Raw genomic sequence first — 18,143 nt, forward strand, 5'->3', positions numbered from 1 at the left:
AATAATGAAATAAATAATTCTTACAAATAGTTGTTTTTATTTTGTTTTTCCTGGGCTTCAGCTCCGGATTTTGGTGTTATCCTTGAGCTTTTTTGCTCAAAGCTGGTGCTGTACCACTTGAACAATAGCTCCACTTCTAGATTTCTGCTAATTAACTGGAAATAAGGGTCTCACAGACTTTCATACCTAGGCTGGCTTTGAACCATGATCCCCAGATCTCAGTATGCTTTGAAGTTAGGATAACAGAAGCCATTGGTGCTTAGCTATACATAATTCTTATTGATAATTTCTGTTTGTTTCTTCAGATGGAAAGTGATCAATGATAATTTAATAAACTAATAATGATCAATTTTTAATAAATTCCTTGGATAAAACAGCAGGGACTAAAATGGAAACATAAACACCAGGCAGTTGTTTTAAGAAAACCTATGGGGCTGGGAATGTGGCTTAGCGGTAGAGTGCTTGCCTAGCATGCATGAAGCCCTGGGTTCGATTCCTCCACATCACATAAACAGAAAAAGACAGAAGTGGCACTCTGGCTCAAGTGGTAGAATGCTAGCCTTGGGCAAAAGGAAGTCAGGGACAATGCTCGGGCCCTGAGTTCAAGCCCCAGGACTGGCAAAAAAAAGAAAAAGAAAAAAGAAAGAAAGCTTATGGTCAAAACCACTGCTGAGCTTCAGGAATGAAAATGAAGGTGCCTGTGATCTGCCCCCGCCCCCACCCCCACACTTGTCTTAATCATTATCTTTACAACTATTGAGGAATAGTGTGAAATCTAACATCCTGTGTATTCATTCCCATTCTAAGTATGTGTGATGGAGAAGATCACTTTCTTTTAAAGTTGTAATCTCTGAAGTAGTGCTTTGGTATAGATTTGAATCTCACAAAAATCTCATCTAGTATTGGCTATGCAGGCTTTCACCAAAATTAAGAGACTTAAGTTATGATGGCCAATTCATTCAGATAGAATACTGATTCTTGGGTTGTATGGTTTCAAGTTTGATCATCTTTCCAGAAAAATATGTGTAGTTAACTGTTACCATAGTATATATTCTATTATTCAGCAATAAATGGGCTTCCCAGGTCTCCAAAATTTCAAACTATTGGGATCAGCAAAGAAATCCTATTGGAAGATGCAATACTGTAGTCTGACCATGGTTTTGTGATTTTCCTACAGCTAGTACTCAACAACCAGTTACATCACCTTCTAAAACCACTGGGTTTCCCTTGCTCCCCTCGACCTCAGCAACACCTCCAAGAAACATCTCACAGCTCCAAGGTAGGATGTGTGTTCTGCTATGCTCAGCCCCTCCTCACCAAGTAGATCCCGCCCATCTTTGTTCTTACCTCAAAACAAAGCTCTTTCAGAGTGTCAAAAGTTGCCCCAACAACACAGTGCCCACAAATCATAGGAATTTCCTTAAATGGGTATGGTGAGAGAGCTATTTGTATTGGCACACACTAATCAAAGATCACTTTTTAAAAATTTTTTGCTTAATGATAGGTACTGAAGATGGGAAAAATGCAACCTCTCCGCCAACCATCCCGTCTTATTCTAGTGAGTAACCATACCTCTGTTTATGGCAGTAAGTTGTGTAGAATGTGACATTAGAATGTGAGCAATTAGAGAGATGACTTTACACAGACCCTGTTGAACAAATGGCTGCTCTGAGAATTTCCTATGATGCTAATTAACTAACACCCCTTGGCAAGTGTTTTCTTACCATAAACAGTCATTACCAAGAGCCATGAGAATAGTTTCAGGTAAGCCAAAAGGCATAGGTTGAGATCTCAAACCCTTATGCTGTTTGTTTTGATTACATTCTAGATTTATTTATCAATTAACTATCTTTAAACAATTTAAGTAAATTACAAAAGTATTGACTTTTAACAGAACTTTATCTTAAAGTTAAATAGCAGTTAAGAAACATTCCAGTTTAGCAAAAATGTGTATTTGCTATATAACATATTATATTATGGTAAGGCAGAATGCAGAATATTTAATGGTTTCCTTAGAAATAAAAAGAAATAAAGAAAAATCAGCAGCACAATACACTTAAGGCAAGCATTTCCTCCTGACAGTGGAAGGGTAACTCTCTCTATTCTTGAATTGGAGAGCGACCCCAACTCCTAGGTAGGGAGGGACTTGTGGGGCACAGCTGTATACAGCTGGAATAGAGAAGGGGATTCCTGACTGGCCAGGCACATCTCATTTGACTTGTGGCCTAGCCACTAGCTCTATGCCTACAACAGCTTGCTTGCCTTCTACTCTGTACTTTTAACCAAAGAAACAGCTATCGGCGGGGGGGGGGGGGGGGGGGGGGGAAGGCAAAAAATAAATAAAATAAAAAACCTTCCTGGGGCTGGGGATATGGCCTAGTGGCAAGAGTGCCTGCCTCAGATACACGAGGCCCTAGGTTCAATTCCCCAGCACCACATATACAGAAAACGGCCAGAAGTGGCGCTGTGGCTCAAGTGGCAGAGTGCTAGCCTTGAGCGGGAAGAAGCCAGGGACAGTGCTCAAGCCCTGAGTCCAAGGCCCAGGACTGGCCAAAAAAAAAAAAAAAAAAAAAAACCTTCCTAATGAAATTGCACAAGTTTTTTTTAATCATAACCAATGTGACATGTCATTGGTACATTTTCTAATTTTAAGACAATATGGTAGAATATTTATGAGAGTTTTTGTTTTTTGTTTTTTGGAAAGCCAGCATTAGAACTTCGGTAGTCCCAAATGTGCTATATCTTTTGTTAAGTCATTTCATTATAAAGTACTACAAAATATTAATGAGTCAATATGATTTTAGCTAGGCTCTAGAATCAGTCTTTCTGGTCTTCCATTTCCCCCACTCCTCAGTCTCCAGAAAGATGTCTGGTGTTTTAAAGTGTTCCAGCAAGGCTACAAGACTGACACCCAGTGGATTTGTCAGAAATGACAACTAGAGCAAAACCCTAATCAGATAACTTAATAGTCTAAAATACAAACTAAAGATTATAGCAGAAAGTAAGCATACATGCTCTTCATCAGCTACTGGCCTATCTGTATGAAATTCAGTAGCCACTCTAATTGACAATGTCTCCAATATGTTTTTTAGGCATCATTTTGCCGGTGGTTATTGCTTTGATTGTCATAACACTCTCAGTATTTGTTCTGGTGGGTTTGTATCGAATGTGCTGGAAGAAAGACCCAGGTAGGTAATTTGCATTGTTTTAGTTTAGTTTTCCTGAAAGGAGAATAAATATCTGCTCAGTGGATAGAAGAGTTATATAGACATAGAGAAAATACTCTATATAGTCACAAAAACAGGGAAGAGAAACACAAGAATGTGTTAAATGCCAGTGAATATATGGAGTGATAGTAAACTACTATTGGAAAATATTAAATATAAATAAATCCTCATCAATAAACTAGCCCCATTTTGTGGGTGGTCAGGGAATGATGTCAGCAATGAAGACATGAAATGGCATGCTTGATCTGCAGTCAAGATTTTTTTTCCCTTTATATATAACAGATAAAAAGACTCCAGAATAAAATGAGAGAATAACATAACAGAATGAAAGGAAAAAAGTTTTGTATATATACTGGTACTAAAGCTTGACTTAAAGCTTCACACTCTTGCTTAGCCTTTTTGCTCATGGCTGGTGCTGTTCCACTTGACCCAAGCCATCACTTCTAGCTTTTTTCCTGATTAGTGAGAGGTAAGAATTTCGTGGGTTTAGCAGCCTGGGCTGGCTCTGAACCATGATCCTCAGATCTCAGCCTCCTTGAGTAGCTAGGATTATAGGTGTAAGACACTAGTGCCCATCTAGAAGTCTATAATATTAAGAGCACTCTTTTTTCCTTCCAGTGAAGGTTTCTTCCATGACTGTTAGGTTCTCTGTTGATTTAAATAAAATTTCTCTCTTAGAATCCATTCAATGTACAGATAATTTACCAAGATAAGAGTTAGCATGTATATACATCTAGTTTCCCATTTTGAAATACATTATGTTAGGCTAGCATATGTGTCACAATTACTGCACCAATATTGAAAATTATTATTCACTAAATTCTCTACTGTACTCATATCTCTATTGTTTTTATTCCATGTTTCTGCTCCAAGGACTGTGACTGACTTTTTACTCAGTACTTCATATGAGCTCTCTTCGTCTCCCATGACTAAGCTCTCTTCTGTCATAATGTAACTCTAACCCACTGTCTATTCCAGATCCCGGATGCATTGACTAGCATCACATACCTGTGCTTCCGTCCAGGCAATTCCTGGAATATCTGGATTACCTCTTAGCTTTTAGAACATGCCTTGTACTTACCCTACAGGACCTAGCTCCAATATCAACTTCCTGTACCTTTGTGTGACATACCACTTATTCAAGGAGAATGGACTGCCCTTTATGTCTAATTCTACAACATGCAATGCTGTTGTCTGCAGTACAACAGTGAAGTTGCTTCTCTACATGCCACCCAGTTCCTCTGCCATCTTTCTATTTTGGCATTGTCCTTTGGCATTGTCCCAAATATAGAAAAGGCCCTTATTCTTTGAATGTTGTTTTATCTTTTTAATATCCAGTTAAAATAGAATCCTTGCTTTCCCCACTTTGACCCAAATATTTCACTAACAAAATCCTACCAAAGTTTCATAAACTGTGGAAATGTAAAGGCATTTATTTAACCAGAGCATATAAACTGCTCTGTTCCATGTGCTCTGCTCCATGGACTAATGAATGTCAGTTCAATCACTGGCCAGGCATCTCACAGAGAGTGTGATCCCAAGAGTGTAAAAGAGGAAAGTTAGGAGATCCAACCTGCAGAGTTCATTTTATCTCTGGGTGGGAAATAGCAAAACTAATCAATATCTTTTCTTTCAGGAGTAAATGAATGAACTTCCTAATCATATCTGAAGCATCTTCTTATGCTGTTTTTTTAAAGAAACAAAGCAGTATTTTTATAAATCAGTTTAATTTTTCTAAGTTTTTATGCCGCCCACACTGTTTTGATAGAAAGCCAGCCAGCAGGGTATACAGTACATAGGAAAGGGTAAAAATTACTATGCTATATCAATTTGTGAAAACGATTCTGCTGAACAATTGATTACCCACATAGGAAGATCTGATCATACGTTATTTGAAAAGATGGCATTTTCTATTAAAAATTATTCTTACGGGTGTACACAATTCTTACCACGATGGAGAGTTTCTTTGAAGGCAGATAGGGCTGTCTGAAACTATATTTGGCTATTACGGAATTGGCTCATTTATTTGGTTAGAGTTTAACTTTGGTTTCCAAACAGAATTTAGAGCATTTATTATCACTAAATTAGCATCATTAAACACCACAGTTAATGGCTCTTCAAGTATGTGGGTGAGATTTCATTAAGTTCAGAAAATTGGGAAACCCACTCTGTTCTCTAGAAGATTGCATGAATCAGAGATTTGACATGAAGCTTATTTGGCTAATAATGTTGACAAGTAGGCTGAGCTGTAACTCAAGTAACATAGTGTATACGCAAGTTATCAGTTGACAAGCATCTGTTGGCTAACCAGTCTCCATCAATATTTTACACTAAGGAAAGTATTCTGAGAGTCATACAAAAATACAAAAATGGTTGATTCATTTTAAACAGCACTATGAGCATCATGAATGATACTGTGTATGACACAGGAATTTTTTAATGCTATTAAAACCCTACTTATGAGGAAATTAGAAATCAGACCCCATGAATAAATAGCACAAGACACTATGGATCAAATCCCAGGGATTAAGAATTATGATTAAATGCCAGGTCTATTGACTCCACTGTGAACCCAGCTACTCAAGAGGCAGAGAGTAAGAGGATCACAGGTCAAGGTCATCCTGGGAAAAACGTCAGCAAGACTCCATCTCAACCAATAAGCCAAGTGTTGTAGAGTGCTTCTTTAAGCCCATGATATAGGAAGCCATAAGTGAGAAGATCATAACTGGAGGCTGGCCCAGACCCTACCTAAAAAATAACTGGATCAAAAATAAGGCAGGAGGGCTTGAGTGATAGAATTCCTGCCTAGAAATGTCAAGACCCTGAGTTCAAACCCAAGGAGAACAAAAATTAAAAAACAACAACACAGTAAACAGAAGAAGCTACACAGAGGCTACAGAATATTAACTTTGGTGAGCACCCTCTGTGACAATTTGCAGGACACTTTTAAGAGGCTAAATCAGTGGGCCTAAGAGGCAATTAGAAACCATGGCTACACGGTAGCTCACCACAAATACAGGAATTTCTGTCTCAAGAAAGAGCAAGGTAGAAAGGAAATTAGAAAATTCAATTTTCTGGGATGAAAAGGCAATTCAATACTTTGAGGAGAAGTTTCTTTGAGATATTATTAAATAAACAGAGATTTTCTAGTGTCTCTGGACTGTGATAAAGCAATAGAACTTTCTCAAAGTCACATGAAACTATATGATCAAAACTAATCCACAACCAGGTATTGATGGCTTAATGCCTGTCATCCTAACTACTCAGAAAGTTGCGATTTGAGGATTGTTGTTCAAAGCAAGCCAGAATAGGAAAGTCCATGAGACTCTTATTTCCAATTAAACACCGAAAAGACAGAAGTGGAACTGTGGCTCAGGTGGCAGAGTGCTAACATTGAGAATAAAATCTTAGAGATTCTATGCCTATGCCCTGAGTTCAAGCTCCAGGATACACACACACACACACACACACACACACACACACACACACACACACACACACACTTAACCCAGAGTTAAGTTCAGTGAAGCTGGGACTATCTTATAGCACACCAAGATGACTGCTAATGATACTTCAGCAAATACTTCTGGAGGGATAAAATTTGCTTTAGGAAAAGTTTTAGTAGAGCAGTAGGGGGTCTCAAATTTAATAACAACTGTCTCCTCTCTTAGGCACACCGGAAAATGGAAATGATCAGTAAGTAAGGCCATGCCACAATTTCGCCTGAGAACTTATTACCATACTATTTACAGGGGGAAGTGGTTCTATATTACACTTGGGGGATTTTTTTCTTCAGACAAAAAAAAGAAACAATGTAGAAAGTATCACACACCGGATTTCACTGTTTCCCAGAGCTGTCTGTAATTTAACAGAGAAAATTTCCAAACTTAAGATTACTCTTCAACAGACATAAAAGGATAAAATAGAAAATGGCTAACTAGAAAATCATGTGTATTTATTGGTAGAAATATCTCAGAAAATTGTAGCTACAGATTTAACATTGTTTTGCCAATGCAATGTTCAATGCATTTGTCAGCTAGGGGGAATTGTACCTCCATCCTGAGCTGTGTCTGATGGGCTTTTCTTTAACAGTAGATGCTCATCCACTTTGACTCCATTCAGACAAAGCAGTTGTTGGCAATCCATTCAATTGTTGCCACCAACGTGTAGCAAGGAGACATGACAAATTGTTTTCATGTCAAGAAATATCTGTGATTCTGTTATCTTTGTTGACCCAAATTTGTAGCCTGCATTTCATTTTGTATTTCATTAGGTAGTGGATATTGGAAATAAAGTCTCTAAGTCACCTACACATTTGGATTAAAAATGGAGGAATTAAGCTTTGAACCTATTGGGATCTGAAAAGGAATGGGTGAGAACATGTGATGGAAGTAGACAGTTCCATAGGAGTACCATAGGTTCTCAGGACCCCAAAAGAAGGGCCATCCTCAGAGCTCAGAAGCTTCCCATAAGTTTGGAAGCACTTTTGCATGGTCTGTCCCATAGTCCAGAAGGCCCACGTGATTGGACTTTGTGACATGTCCCCAACCAACCATTCAATGGACAAATATGTCAGCTGGTGATCTCTACTGTAATACAGTGATGGAGATTTGCTGGCTTGATTCCAAGAGAACTAGGAAGTGAGAGATAGAAAGACACTGCGTCTGTGTAAAGACAGACAAGTGTAGCCCTAGATGCACATAAAACACATCTGCCCTTTCACAGCCCCCATGTTGTGGCACTGACAGTGTTCTCTGCTTCCCATAGACCTCAGTCTGATAAAGAAAGTGTGAAGCTGCTCACAGTGAAGACAATTTCTCATGAGTCTGGTAAGTTTCCAGTTGGCAGATGAGAACGGGCAAGTTTGAAATCTAACTCTACCCTTGGATGAGGTTCATCTGGAACATAACCAAAAACAAAAAAAACCCCACAATTTTTCTAGATATCACCAAGTAGTAACTCTCAATAATGCTGATGCTTCTGTGTGAAGGAAAGATGAGCCCTAGAAATATTGTTTTATAAGATTGTTGGACTATGAGCCTTTAAGGTTTGGTTTCTACGTGTGCTCCAATGGTCATGTGATTATGACTGCCCATATATCTTACTCTGCAAAAATGCCAGAGATTATATTAACTTTGTTGACAGGATTTTCTTAATTATTACTCTTGTTTTGTGTCACTTTTGGCAATGATTGTATGTAGTCATTGGAACCAATTAAAACGCAAATAATGTTCCATATCATGCTAGATGATTTTAATTGAATTTCCCAATAAAGATAAAATACAATTTCTAGGTTGATAAAATCTACTTTGTTTCTAATTTCTTAGCTATGTTTATTTGATTTGGAATGTAAGTCATTCAGAATACCTGGTGTGATTGATATTAGTTATATTTGTATCAAGAACAATAAAAATGAGTTGTTAGCTAGCTCTTAAAATGAAAAGCACAGACTTTTTTTCTTGTTTTGAGTAGAGCAAATATTTAAGAACAGATTTCACAAAACAGATAAGTTAAAGCCAATTATAAGTCTCTCAAAATGATTCTTGTAACTCTAATTTAAATATCAAGTTACATTCATATATTTGTAATAATCAGTCCTCCCAAATTTTACTTTGACAGAATGGTCTGGAAATATTTGGGTTACAATAGCATGAAAACTTCAAAATGGCGAACTATATTATAAATATGGAAAGTCTTCAACAATAGTTTTGTAATGTGAGATGCTATTAATGTGGTCTCACATCAAGAGCAAGTTTTCCAATGCTGAATGTGAATCCAAACTCATGCTGGCCATTACAACTAGAAGAGAGAATAGCAGAGGGAATAATAGTTCCCAAAGCTGGCATAGATGGGCTCAGCCCCATGTGTGAGTCATTTTCTCCTGAGAAAGATCCCTTGTGTTTTTGTGTCTCTTACATTCTTTGAGGCAAGTACTTCTTTCCTACCCACCCTATTAGTTAATTAGGAACACACACACACACACACACACACACACACACACACACACACACACACACACACGGCAAAGGAGCAAAATCAGAGAATAGTTAGCATCCACTCCTACATATTCCCTGACTTGACTTAAGCACCAGAGACTAGTTGAGAGAAAAAGGTCAGGAAATTAGTGAAATCATTTAGATGTGAATTACTCTTGAGCCAGCTCAAGTATGACATTGATTGGGAAAGGTTACCAAACTCAGCCTGTGGTTTGTAAGTAAGAATCACAAGATTTCCACATGCTATCTTTCTTGGGAATTCAACCAAATGTTCTGCCATCTCCTGGATCTTGGAGCTGTGAACTGGCTTTCTCTGTCTCTTTGTCTCTCTGTCTCTGTCTGTCTCTGTCTCTCTCTCGGAGAGAGAAAGGAGATGTCTCTCAGAGAGAGAGAGAGAGAGAGAGAGAGAGAGACCAGGATCAGGAACACCTACAGCTTTCAACCACCCATTCTAGGGAAATGATACCTAACAAAACCATGGTTTCCTGAGGGGGTGGGGGTGGAGGGGGGAAGAGGGGAATTCAAAGAACTTCTGTGTTGTAATGCTCACGCCAGCAGGCTCTTCCTTAGCACCTGCTCACTCCTACAGTGACAGTGCCTGTAGCAGTAAGTGGGGTAGACCTTGAAGATGATCAAGATCTTTCACTCTATAAGCATTTCCTAAGGAATTCGCCATGCAACAGCTCATTACTATAAAAATAATAAGGTATTATCTGTTTGGGTATTTTGTTTTGGTTTTGTCAGTCATAGTGTTGAACTGAAGGCCTGTGCACTGTGTCCCTGAGCTCTTTTGCTCAAGGCTTGCATTCTACCACTTTCAGCCACAGTGCCACTTCCTGTGTTTGGGTGGTTAATTGGCGATAAGGGTCTCATGAACTTTCCTGCCCAGGCTAGCTTTGAACAGTGATCCTCACATCTCAGCCTCCTGAGTAGCTAGGATTATAGGCAGCTATCCAGTGTCTGGCTATCTGGCACTGTTAATTCTGCCTGGTTCTATTTAGGAGTCAACAAAATAATTTCTGAACGATCAACCCAGTTGATAACCATGCAAAACAGAAAGCAGTAGGGCAAGACACCTTTAAAAATTTAAATACAAAAACTAATTGGACAGGATAGTCATCTGACCACTCATCAATCAGAATGGATTATTATTACAGTTTATTTGGTTTGAGGTCTAAGAAATATAGTGTTAATTGGTGTGTTTAAGTGGGCCTTGCAATAAAATTTGTGCTTCAGTGCCCACAAACATTCTTTGGAATGGTCATTACTTCAACATGGAAGCTTTGGGATTTTTATCTCAAAATGAATATGTCACTGCAGAGGCCAGTAAACAATGTTTCCAGGGAAACAGACCTTTGCTACAGTCTGTCTGCCAGTAGATGGGAAAGATTCTTGCTTTCTACAAGCTTTGAGGAGCCATGGTTAGATTTCTAACACTTGCTCTGGGGAACACATTTCCTTCCCTCAAATCCCACTCTTCACGTTAGGTGAGTGTTTCTCCATCTATACTCCTGATTGCCTTTAAATAGGTCCTCTCCCAAGCACGGCCTTCTGCTGAAAGTGTTTTAATATGGGGCTTCCTTTCATATAAATGAGGTAGTCTACTTTGAAGCAGGTGCTCTCAGGAAAACTTGGGGATGGAATATGGCAGATCCCTTTCCTAAAGAGAACATAGCAACATTCCTCTCCAAAATAGTAAGAAATCTTTCCAAGGTGAACATCGCTGAGGTTGACTACAAAAATACATGCACAACCTAGACATTTTAAATGAGATTCTCACAAATAGGTTTCAAAAAGTTAGAGTAACAGTGATCCACGTTGGGTATGAATGACTGTAAGAATTATAAAGAAAACTGCTTAACCAGTTGGAGTATACATAGCTACACAAAAGAAAAGAAAACGTTATATTATTGAACTTAGTTTCACAACATTGGTTTTGGAACATGGGGAGCGAGGCAACAGCAATCTGAATTCATATACCATTCCTCTGCTTAGAGAATGCTAATCAATTCTCACTACCTAAGATTATGCTCAAAGCCCTTAACACTTCTACAAAACCAGCCTCTCTCATTTAATTAAACCACTTAATACATATTCTCTAAATTTCATTCTTCTTTCCAAACTGTCCTCCTGGAACCCTCTGTCTTATGAAAACGGACAGATATAATCTTTGACTCTCCTTTCTTCCTTTCATTTTCCCCTCCTGATTATTGTGGTAATTACTCAGTATTAATGCATTAGTAATATACTGGCATTAGCATATGGTGAAAATTGCTCATTTCTATGCAGAGTCACAATTTTTTTTCATTTTGACACATTTATTGTTATTTGAGGAAATAAACAATAGAGAGCCAAAGAGCAGGAAGGGTTGTCATACTGCGTCTTCCAGCTCTCAGCTTACAGGACCTGAGAGGCACATGAAGAGGGAGTCCCCAGTCTGCTCTCCACTGTCCCTGTCTTCACTGTTTATTAGAGCTGTGATGATACAAGTAACTAGAACCACCTACAGAGAGCCCCGAAGCTGCTAGCCTGTTCTAACCATAGCAGGGAAAAGCTGAAGCAAAACGATGACATTTCTTCTAAAAGCTGGGGAGTCTCACCTATATTGCCCATATAGAGATTAACTGATGGTATTTCATTCTACCTGAAGGATGCAGGTAACATGAAATAGATTGGCTGGAATTCGGTTTCATGTTTAAAGTGCTTAGGGTCTTAGCTTCCCATCATCCTAGACTAATACGTTTGTCTTTAGATTGGACGGTGGAGAGTCACTGGGATTTTGATGAATGTCATCTGTACTGTCCTGAATGTCAACAAAGTAGTCGCGTTGGCTGATAGATTCAGATTCCCCAAACTCTCACTGAATTATTTAAACAGAAGGACTAAAGAATACCTGCCTTATAAAATGGCACTTGAAACATATGATATGGGTTTTCCGAGGCTGACCTAGCTCATGCAGCAAGCAGGAATCAATAATTCAGTCCCCAGGGTGTCTCAGTTGTTATGGCTCGGCTTCCTCCCTCCCACCACAGCAAGTTAGCTCCTTTAGGGTGAAAGAGAAGATGGCTGAAGAAAGCTCATAAATTTTAGTGCATAATTTCCAGGCAATAGCAAGAGGCAGATGTGACGTTATTGACAATTTTGCAGGAAAATTGAGCTTCCCTTGGGGGGAAAAAAAAAGATCAGTCCAAGAAACTTTATTTTCATCCTTAGTCACTCTCTGAGCTTGTAGATCAAAACCTATCTTCTGTTCTCAGGTGAGCACACTGCACAAGGTAAAACCAAGAACTGACAGCTTGATGAATTCTCCCTACACCTGGGCAATGACTATGTAAGTTTCCTAATTCCATTCACTGAGATACTCATTAATATCTGTTTTCCATCGCCTACTACCTCTTAGATGATTTTTATAGACTTTTAAAACCTGGAAAGTTAATGATGGGTGTCCATGAAACCATCATTGTTGATTTGTCTGAAAACAAACTCTAAGAAAAGCTGCCAGAGAAAATGAATGTGGTTGATGGTTGCAGAAGACTTCTGCCCAGATTACCCTGTGTAACTAAGAAATGACACGATTTCCTGCCTTATCAATGTGCTCTGTCTTTACCCGGGTCAGTAAACACCCACTAACGGTAGCAATTAGACAAGACTCGGCAATCCTGATGGCAGAGTCATGGTTCGCAGGACCCATGTGACAGTGCTGGCAAATCTGCACTTACTGTTCTCAGACACCCAAGCAGCTTTGATTACAGGCATGAACTTGATGTTAATTGAATGGTTATGAGACACATTGATCCAGTGCTCTTACAATAGATGCGATGCTTTTTAGAACCTACAGAACAATCTATCCCCTTTGGATCAAACAACAAAAAGCAAAAGAACCAATAATTACCTGTGCAGAGCTGGTGTGACCACAATGCTCCTCACTCTGATCCCTTATTCACTGGGTCTCTAGTAAGGAATAGCCTTGTTGTGTCCACTGTCTTTATCTACCACCGCCATACTACTAACCCAGTGCTGTGCCAGACACTCAGAAGGTGCTTATTGAATAAATGGTGCTCCTTTTGTTTATCTGGCCATTAGCAGAAGACAGAGGTAGAGACACAGAGACATCCAGCATTGTGCCTCAGTATCAGAATTTCATCTCACTCTAGCCAGCAATTCAGGGTTCGTTACAATGGGAAGCAGCTGAGAATTTGTCCTTCCTTTCATAATGGACATTTTCGTGTATTGAATTTGAGAAGCTGGGTATTGGAGATACATGGACCACCCTGAGCTGATATATGCAGAACTTCCTTACAAACTGGCTGTGGTGTCTTCACGACCCACCTGAACTAGAGGGATGCTTTCTATATGGCCAAAATGCTCCCAATTAGAAACCACTAAGCCAATGAAAGCACTCTCATCTGTACATTTGGTAAAAAAGGAAAAGTAGGAAAAGCTGTACAAGAGAGAAATAGCTATTCCTTCTCATTTTTGTACTTAAAAAAAACACATTCCTAGCCTCTGGTTTATGCACTGCAAAGGTACAATTCTTTTGCTGTTTTTCTGTGTAATTTTTGTGTTTCATATTATGTTCTAAAAAGAAAAGATCAGAAAGTAATAGGAAGACACAAGCTTGACATCTGTTAATTCTGTAGTCTATCTTCCTTGTTTTCTTTCTCTTTTAACTTACATATTTCTGTCATTATCCTGGGAATTGCTTGCTATACCAGTGAGTAATTGCTTCCTTGGTTGTCAATTAAATTCAGATATCAACTCAGAGATGCTAGCCCAATAACAATATTTTTTGTCAGGCCTACAAGATTTAGGGAGAGAAGTCTTTGAATCTCTATGCAACAGCAAACTATAGTATAGTTGCATTTAGAATCTCCAGGATGAGATTGTAGCTGAATGGTAGAGCACCTGCCTAATGTCCAAGTTTTATCTTCCACACCTAAGTAGATAGATGTATGGATGTATGGATGGATAGATAGATGATAGATAGATCCTGTCTCAAAATTAGATTCTAGATGTATTGACATCTTTGGTTTAATATATTGGTCTTGTATTTTGAGCAGATAATTATATTTAATGTGATTTGATAGAGTTGATGAGAATTCCAAAATGCTTATGAGCTATGATCTTTGACTTACACAATGTTGTTTATGGAGAGCATAACATCATGCACAAAAAATATAATAAAACAATGTGAGAAGAGAATAAACAGCCTAGAAGGCATGATTGATGCAAACTCATCTATTCAAATGCATCCTAAACATCTCTGCAGTTTTCACATCAACAATAGGAAAGCCGAGAGCAGTTTTGGAAAATATCATCCTGACACTGAATGTTTATTGCTGCATTTAGGTACCATAATATTTTTAGAATAAGAAAAAGATTGTTTTAGCTTAAATTTTCCCCGTGCAATTTTCTTTGATACCAACTATACAAACAAAAGTGCTTCATCCCTCAAAATATCTGCTACTACCCTGATTTATACTATACATGTAGCATACAAAACAATTTTCTTTGCCAGTATAAGTTTTGAAAAATTAAAAAACACTCAAGTAAGTGAATAGGTTATATGTATTTTGGAGAGTCTTAATTCACATCTTTTTATCACCAGTAGTGAAGGGAATTCTAGTTTTATATTACCTTTCCTATGTCTTTACTTCCAAATTGCCTATTTCTGGCCTTCACTCACTTACTGCTATTTCCCTCTTTGTATAAACTTCTTTGTATATTGAAAACCTTAATGTGATCTTATGTCTACATATATATGTATATACATATATATATATTCCCAAATTTATTTGAGGACACCAGATCATAGAAAGACTTACATCCTGGGATAATAATTTTACTGGATAGAATGAAGTACTAACTTTCCTCTTTTGTTAATAACACAGATGAATCATTTATTCACTTTGAAGGCTGGCCCTCACAACTTAGCATATAAGACACACCCAGAAATTCCATCTAATATCGGGGTAATATGGTCTGCAGTCAGCCCTGTAATCACGGTTCTCCTTGTACCACATTGTGCTCACTCGTGCTGGACCATACCAGCCACAGGTGCTGTGAAAGGATGCTGAAATTAGCCAGCACTTTCACTGCAGTCCCTTCCTCAGGCTATGCCTGCCTCTCCCAGGACATAGAAGTCAGTACCTTGCTTTTCCTCATCACCACAGCAACAGTGTAACCACCCCATCAAAGGACCTGCCAAACAAACCAAGGAAAAGCAGAATACAGATCTCTACCACGGGCTCCACTGCTTCCCAAACACAATACAAGCTACAACTCTCTCTCTTCACAGACTTCAACAAACCACTAACAACTCTCAGCTCAGACCCCTGATCCTTTCTCACTTGGATTAGAGAAGTCTCCAGACATTGCTTTTTGGTTTGGGGTGGGTTTTTTTGTTTTGTTTTGTTTTGTTTTGTTTTTACCAACACAAATGTTACTTTACTGAAAACACTCAAGAAAACTCTCAAGTACAAAACCAATGACCTGGATTTCCTTCGAAAGTGCTGAGTTACCTGTGCATTCATCTCCCTGATAACTGCATACCCACAAACATGCATTTCCTAATGCACCACAATGTTGCTTTAAGCACCAGTCTTGAACCATACTCTCTTAGTGATGGGGTACAGAAAGGGACAGAAGGGCCATTGGGTACAGAAAGGGACTTTAATCAGAAGAGGGATATATGAGTTCTGTGTTTGACCAACACTACTGTGAGTTTGATGTGGAGGTCTATTTGAAGAGAATCAAGGGTAGAAACAGAGAAATTGGATGCTAGTGCAATACCCCATTAGAAAAGGATAAGGACTTAAACTCTCTAGTTGAAATTCCTTCAGCCACAAGAAGGATGTAGAAGAAGAGGGAAAACAAACAACTGGGTGGAAGATAAGAATATTAAAGCATGGTGAGTGATTGGATTGGGCAGTGGGAAATGAGGAAGAATATGACTCTAAATGATACCCACACTTTCAACCTGGGTGCCAGGTTGAATCGTGAAGGTAGGAAGGAGCAAAGATCAAGACTGTAGGATAGGAAGGACAACAGATGTGGCATGCAGAATGTGCAGTTCGGAATGTGTGAGACATTCAAGTAACTTTTGTGTGTGGAAAAATTCAACTGGTCACTGGAGTTTTGTCTTTTATTTTTGTCCTTTTTTTTTTTTTTTTAAACCAAGAGCTGGTCTGTTTCTTCTTCACCTTCTTGGAGCCTGACCTTTTCTTGTCCTTATTGTTCACAGGTTTAAACTTCAGCAACTGCCTTCCAGGAATGGAAATGGAGGAAGTATGGCCGAACCAGTCTTAAAGCCCAGACTTGATCACCAGTCGGCATAAGTTGCCTTTCTGACTAAAAGGGCCATCTCTACACAACAAGGCATAATTTGAGGCCCCCCCAGCCTCTCCTGTCCTTTGAGATACAGAAAGAAAAGCCTATTACCACAGTTTGTAGAGACATTGCTAAGACAGCAAAATTTAGGAAGGGATTTTGTGAGCAATGAACCTGTTAGAGCAGGCAGGTGGACCAAGGACAGAATCATCCCTAGATTTAAAGTTTCCACCACTGACAGTTTTGATCCATGAAAACTTTCCTATTCTTGTTGTCCTTATATTACCTAGTGTTTGTATTTATTGTTTTCCACTATGTTAATGCAGGGAAAGTTTGCAAGTATGTTTTAAAATATTAAATAGAAATCATACTGTGCTACTATGTACATAGAAGTATTTTATTCATGTTTGCATATGTTTACTTTTAATAAATGTGTTCAATACACTAGCTTAGCTTGGCTTCGAAAATGGCAATCAGATTGTTTTTCGGTAATTATAGGTATTTTTGAATGGGGTTTTAGAGTATGAGAAAGGTATCTGTAGTAAATGAGAAAGACCCAGCAGTTTCATGCATCAGACCCCATCAGGGCTACAATGATTTGCCATTCCTTCCATTTTGGTACTTGCGATGCACAAGTTGTAACAAGAAGGCAAGGCATTTCTGACATTCATGCTTTATTCCTTAAGAAGATAGAATGATTTATTGGAGATATGAGGATGTATTGGAGTTTTTCATTAATCCATTTGGTTGCTTTCATCTCTGCATTTTAATTCACTTTAGAAATGTAATGATTTGTTCAAAATTAGTATTTCATCAGTACATAAATGGGGTAGTATTTTCCAGGACCTTCCTAAACATTGCATGAGTATAGCTATGACTCATCAGGAACACTCACCTACTCAAACCTGCCTGATCAACCTCCACCACTTCATGGGGGTGGGGGTGCAGGAACGGGATGAGAATGAAGGGTGGTTGAGGTTTGGTGGAAAGCTCTATTACTAGCAGCTCTGCACCTCCTACGATTTCTTAAGCTAATTTTAATGCTCTATTATCTTCCTGATGTGAGATCAGTATAGTGGACTTGCAGTGATATTTACAACTGCCTTAATTGTTTTTCTTTTATTGCAAGGCATTTGAAAGCTTTCAATTTTCAATGCTGAATGGCAGTTTTGGTTTTACTTTCTGGATATGTGTACTGTTTCTAATCAAGGATACCAAGCCAATCTGTAATTGTGATGTATCTCTTTATGCTTCCCTGAAAAGGATGGGGAAATGGGGGAAAGAAAGAAAAGAGGAAGGGAAGGAAGGAAGGAAGGAAGGAAGGAAGGAAGGAAGGAAGGAAGGAAGGAAGGAAGGAAGGAAGGAAGGAAGGAAGGAAGGAAGAAAGGAAGGAAAGAAGGAAGGAAGAGGGGAAGGGGAAGAGCAAGAATCTCCACATCTTCCATCACCTCAGACCTGTTTTTTGTTTTTCCTCACAGTTAATTCTAGTTTAGAAGTCTCTAACTAGGTGAGGCAGGGGCAGGGGCATGCCAAGCAGAGAACTTGTTTTCAGAAAGAAAAGCTCTCAACACCCCAAGCCTGCGCCAATGAG

The 18,143-nt window shown here is 38.8% G+C and overlaps 1 protein-coding gene across 3 annotated transcripts in view; it reads left to right on the forward strand.

Annotated features, from left to right (window-relative positions):
* Emcn (endomucin) overlaps window positions 1-16,999 on the forward strand; it is a 58,109-nt gene extending 41,110 nt beyond the window's left edge. For 2 of the 3 annotated variants that reach the window (XM_048333397.1, XM_048333396.1), the window contains exons 6-11: window positions 1,178-1,279; window positions 1,505-1,558; window positions 3,093-3,188; window positions 6,899-6,923; window positions 7,995-8,056; window positions 16,467-16,999. In XM_048333397.1, the coding sequence (XP_048189354.1) occupies window positions 1,178-1,279; window positions 1,505-1,558; window positions 3,093-3,188; window positions 6,899-6,923; window positions 7,995-8,056; window positions 16,467-16,531 (404 nt within the window). In that variant the 3' untranslated portion in view covers window positions 16,532-16,999. Of the gene's footprint in view, window positions 1-1,177; window positions 1,280-1,504; window positions 1,559-3,092; window positions 3,189-6,898; window positions 6,924-7,994; window positions 8,057-12,480; window positions 12,555-16,466 lie in introns of all 3 variants that reach the window. The other variant, XM_048333398.1, reaches the window with a different exon arrangement.
* The last annotated feature ends 1,144 nt before the right edge of the window (window positions 17,000-18,143 follow it).

The sequence above is a fragment of the Perognathus longimembris genome, chromosome 24 (genome assembly GCF_023159225.1).
Source record: "Perognathus longimembris pacificus isolate PPM17 chromosome 24, ASM2315922v1, whole genome shotgun sequence".
NCBI classification, from domain to species: domain Eukaryota; kingdom Metazoa; phylum Chordata; class Mammalia; order Rodentia; family Heteromyidae; genus Perognathus; species Perognathus longimembris.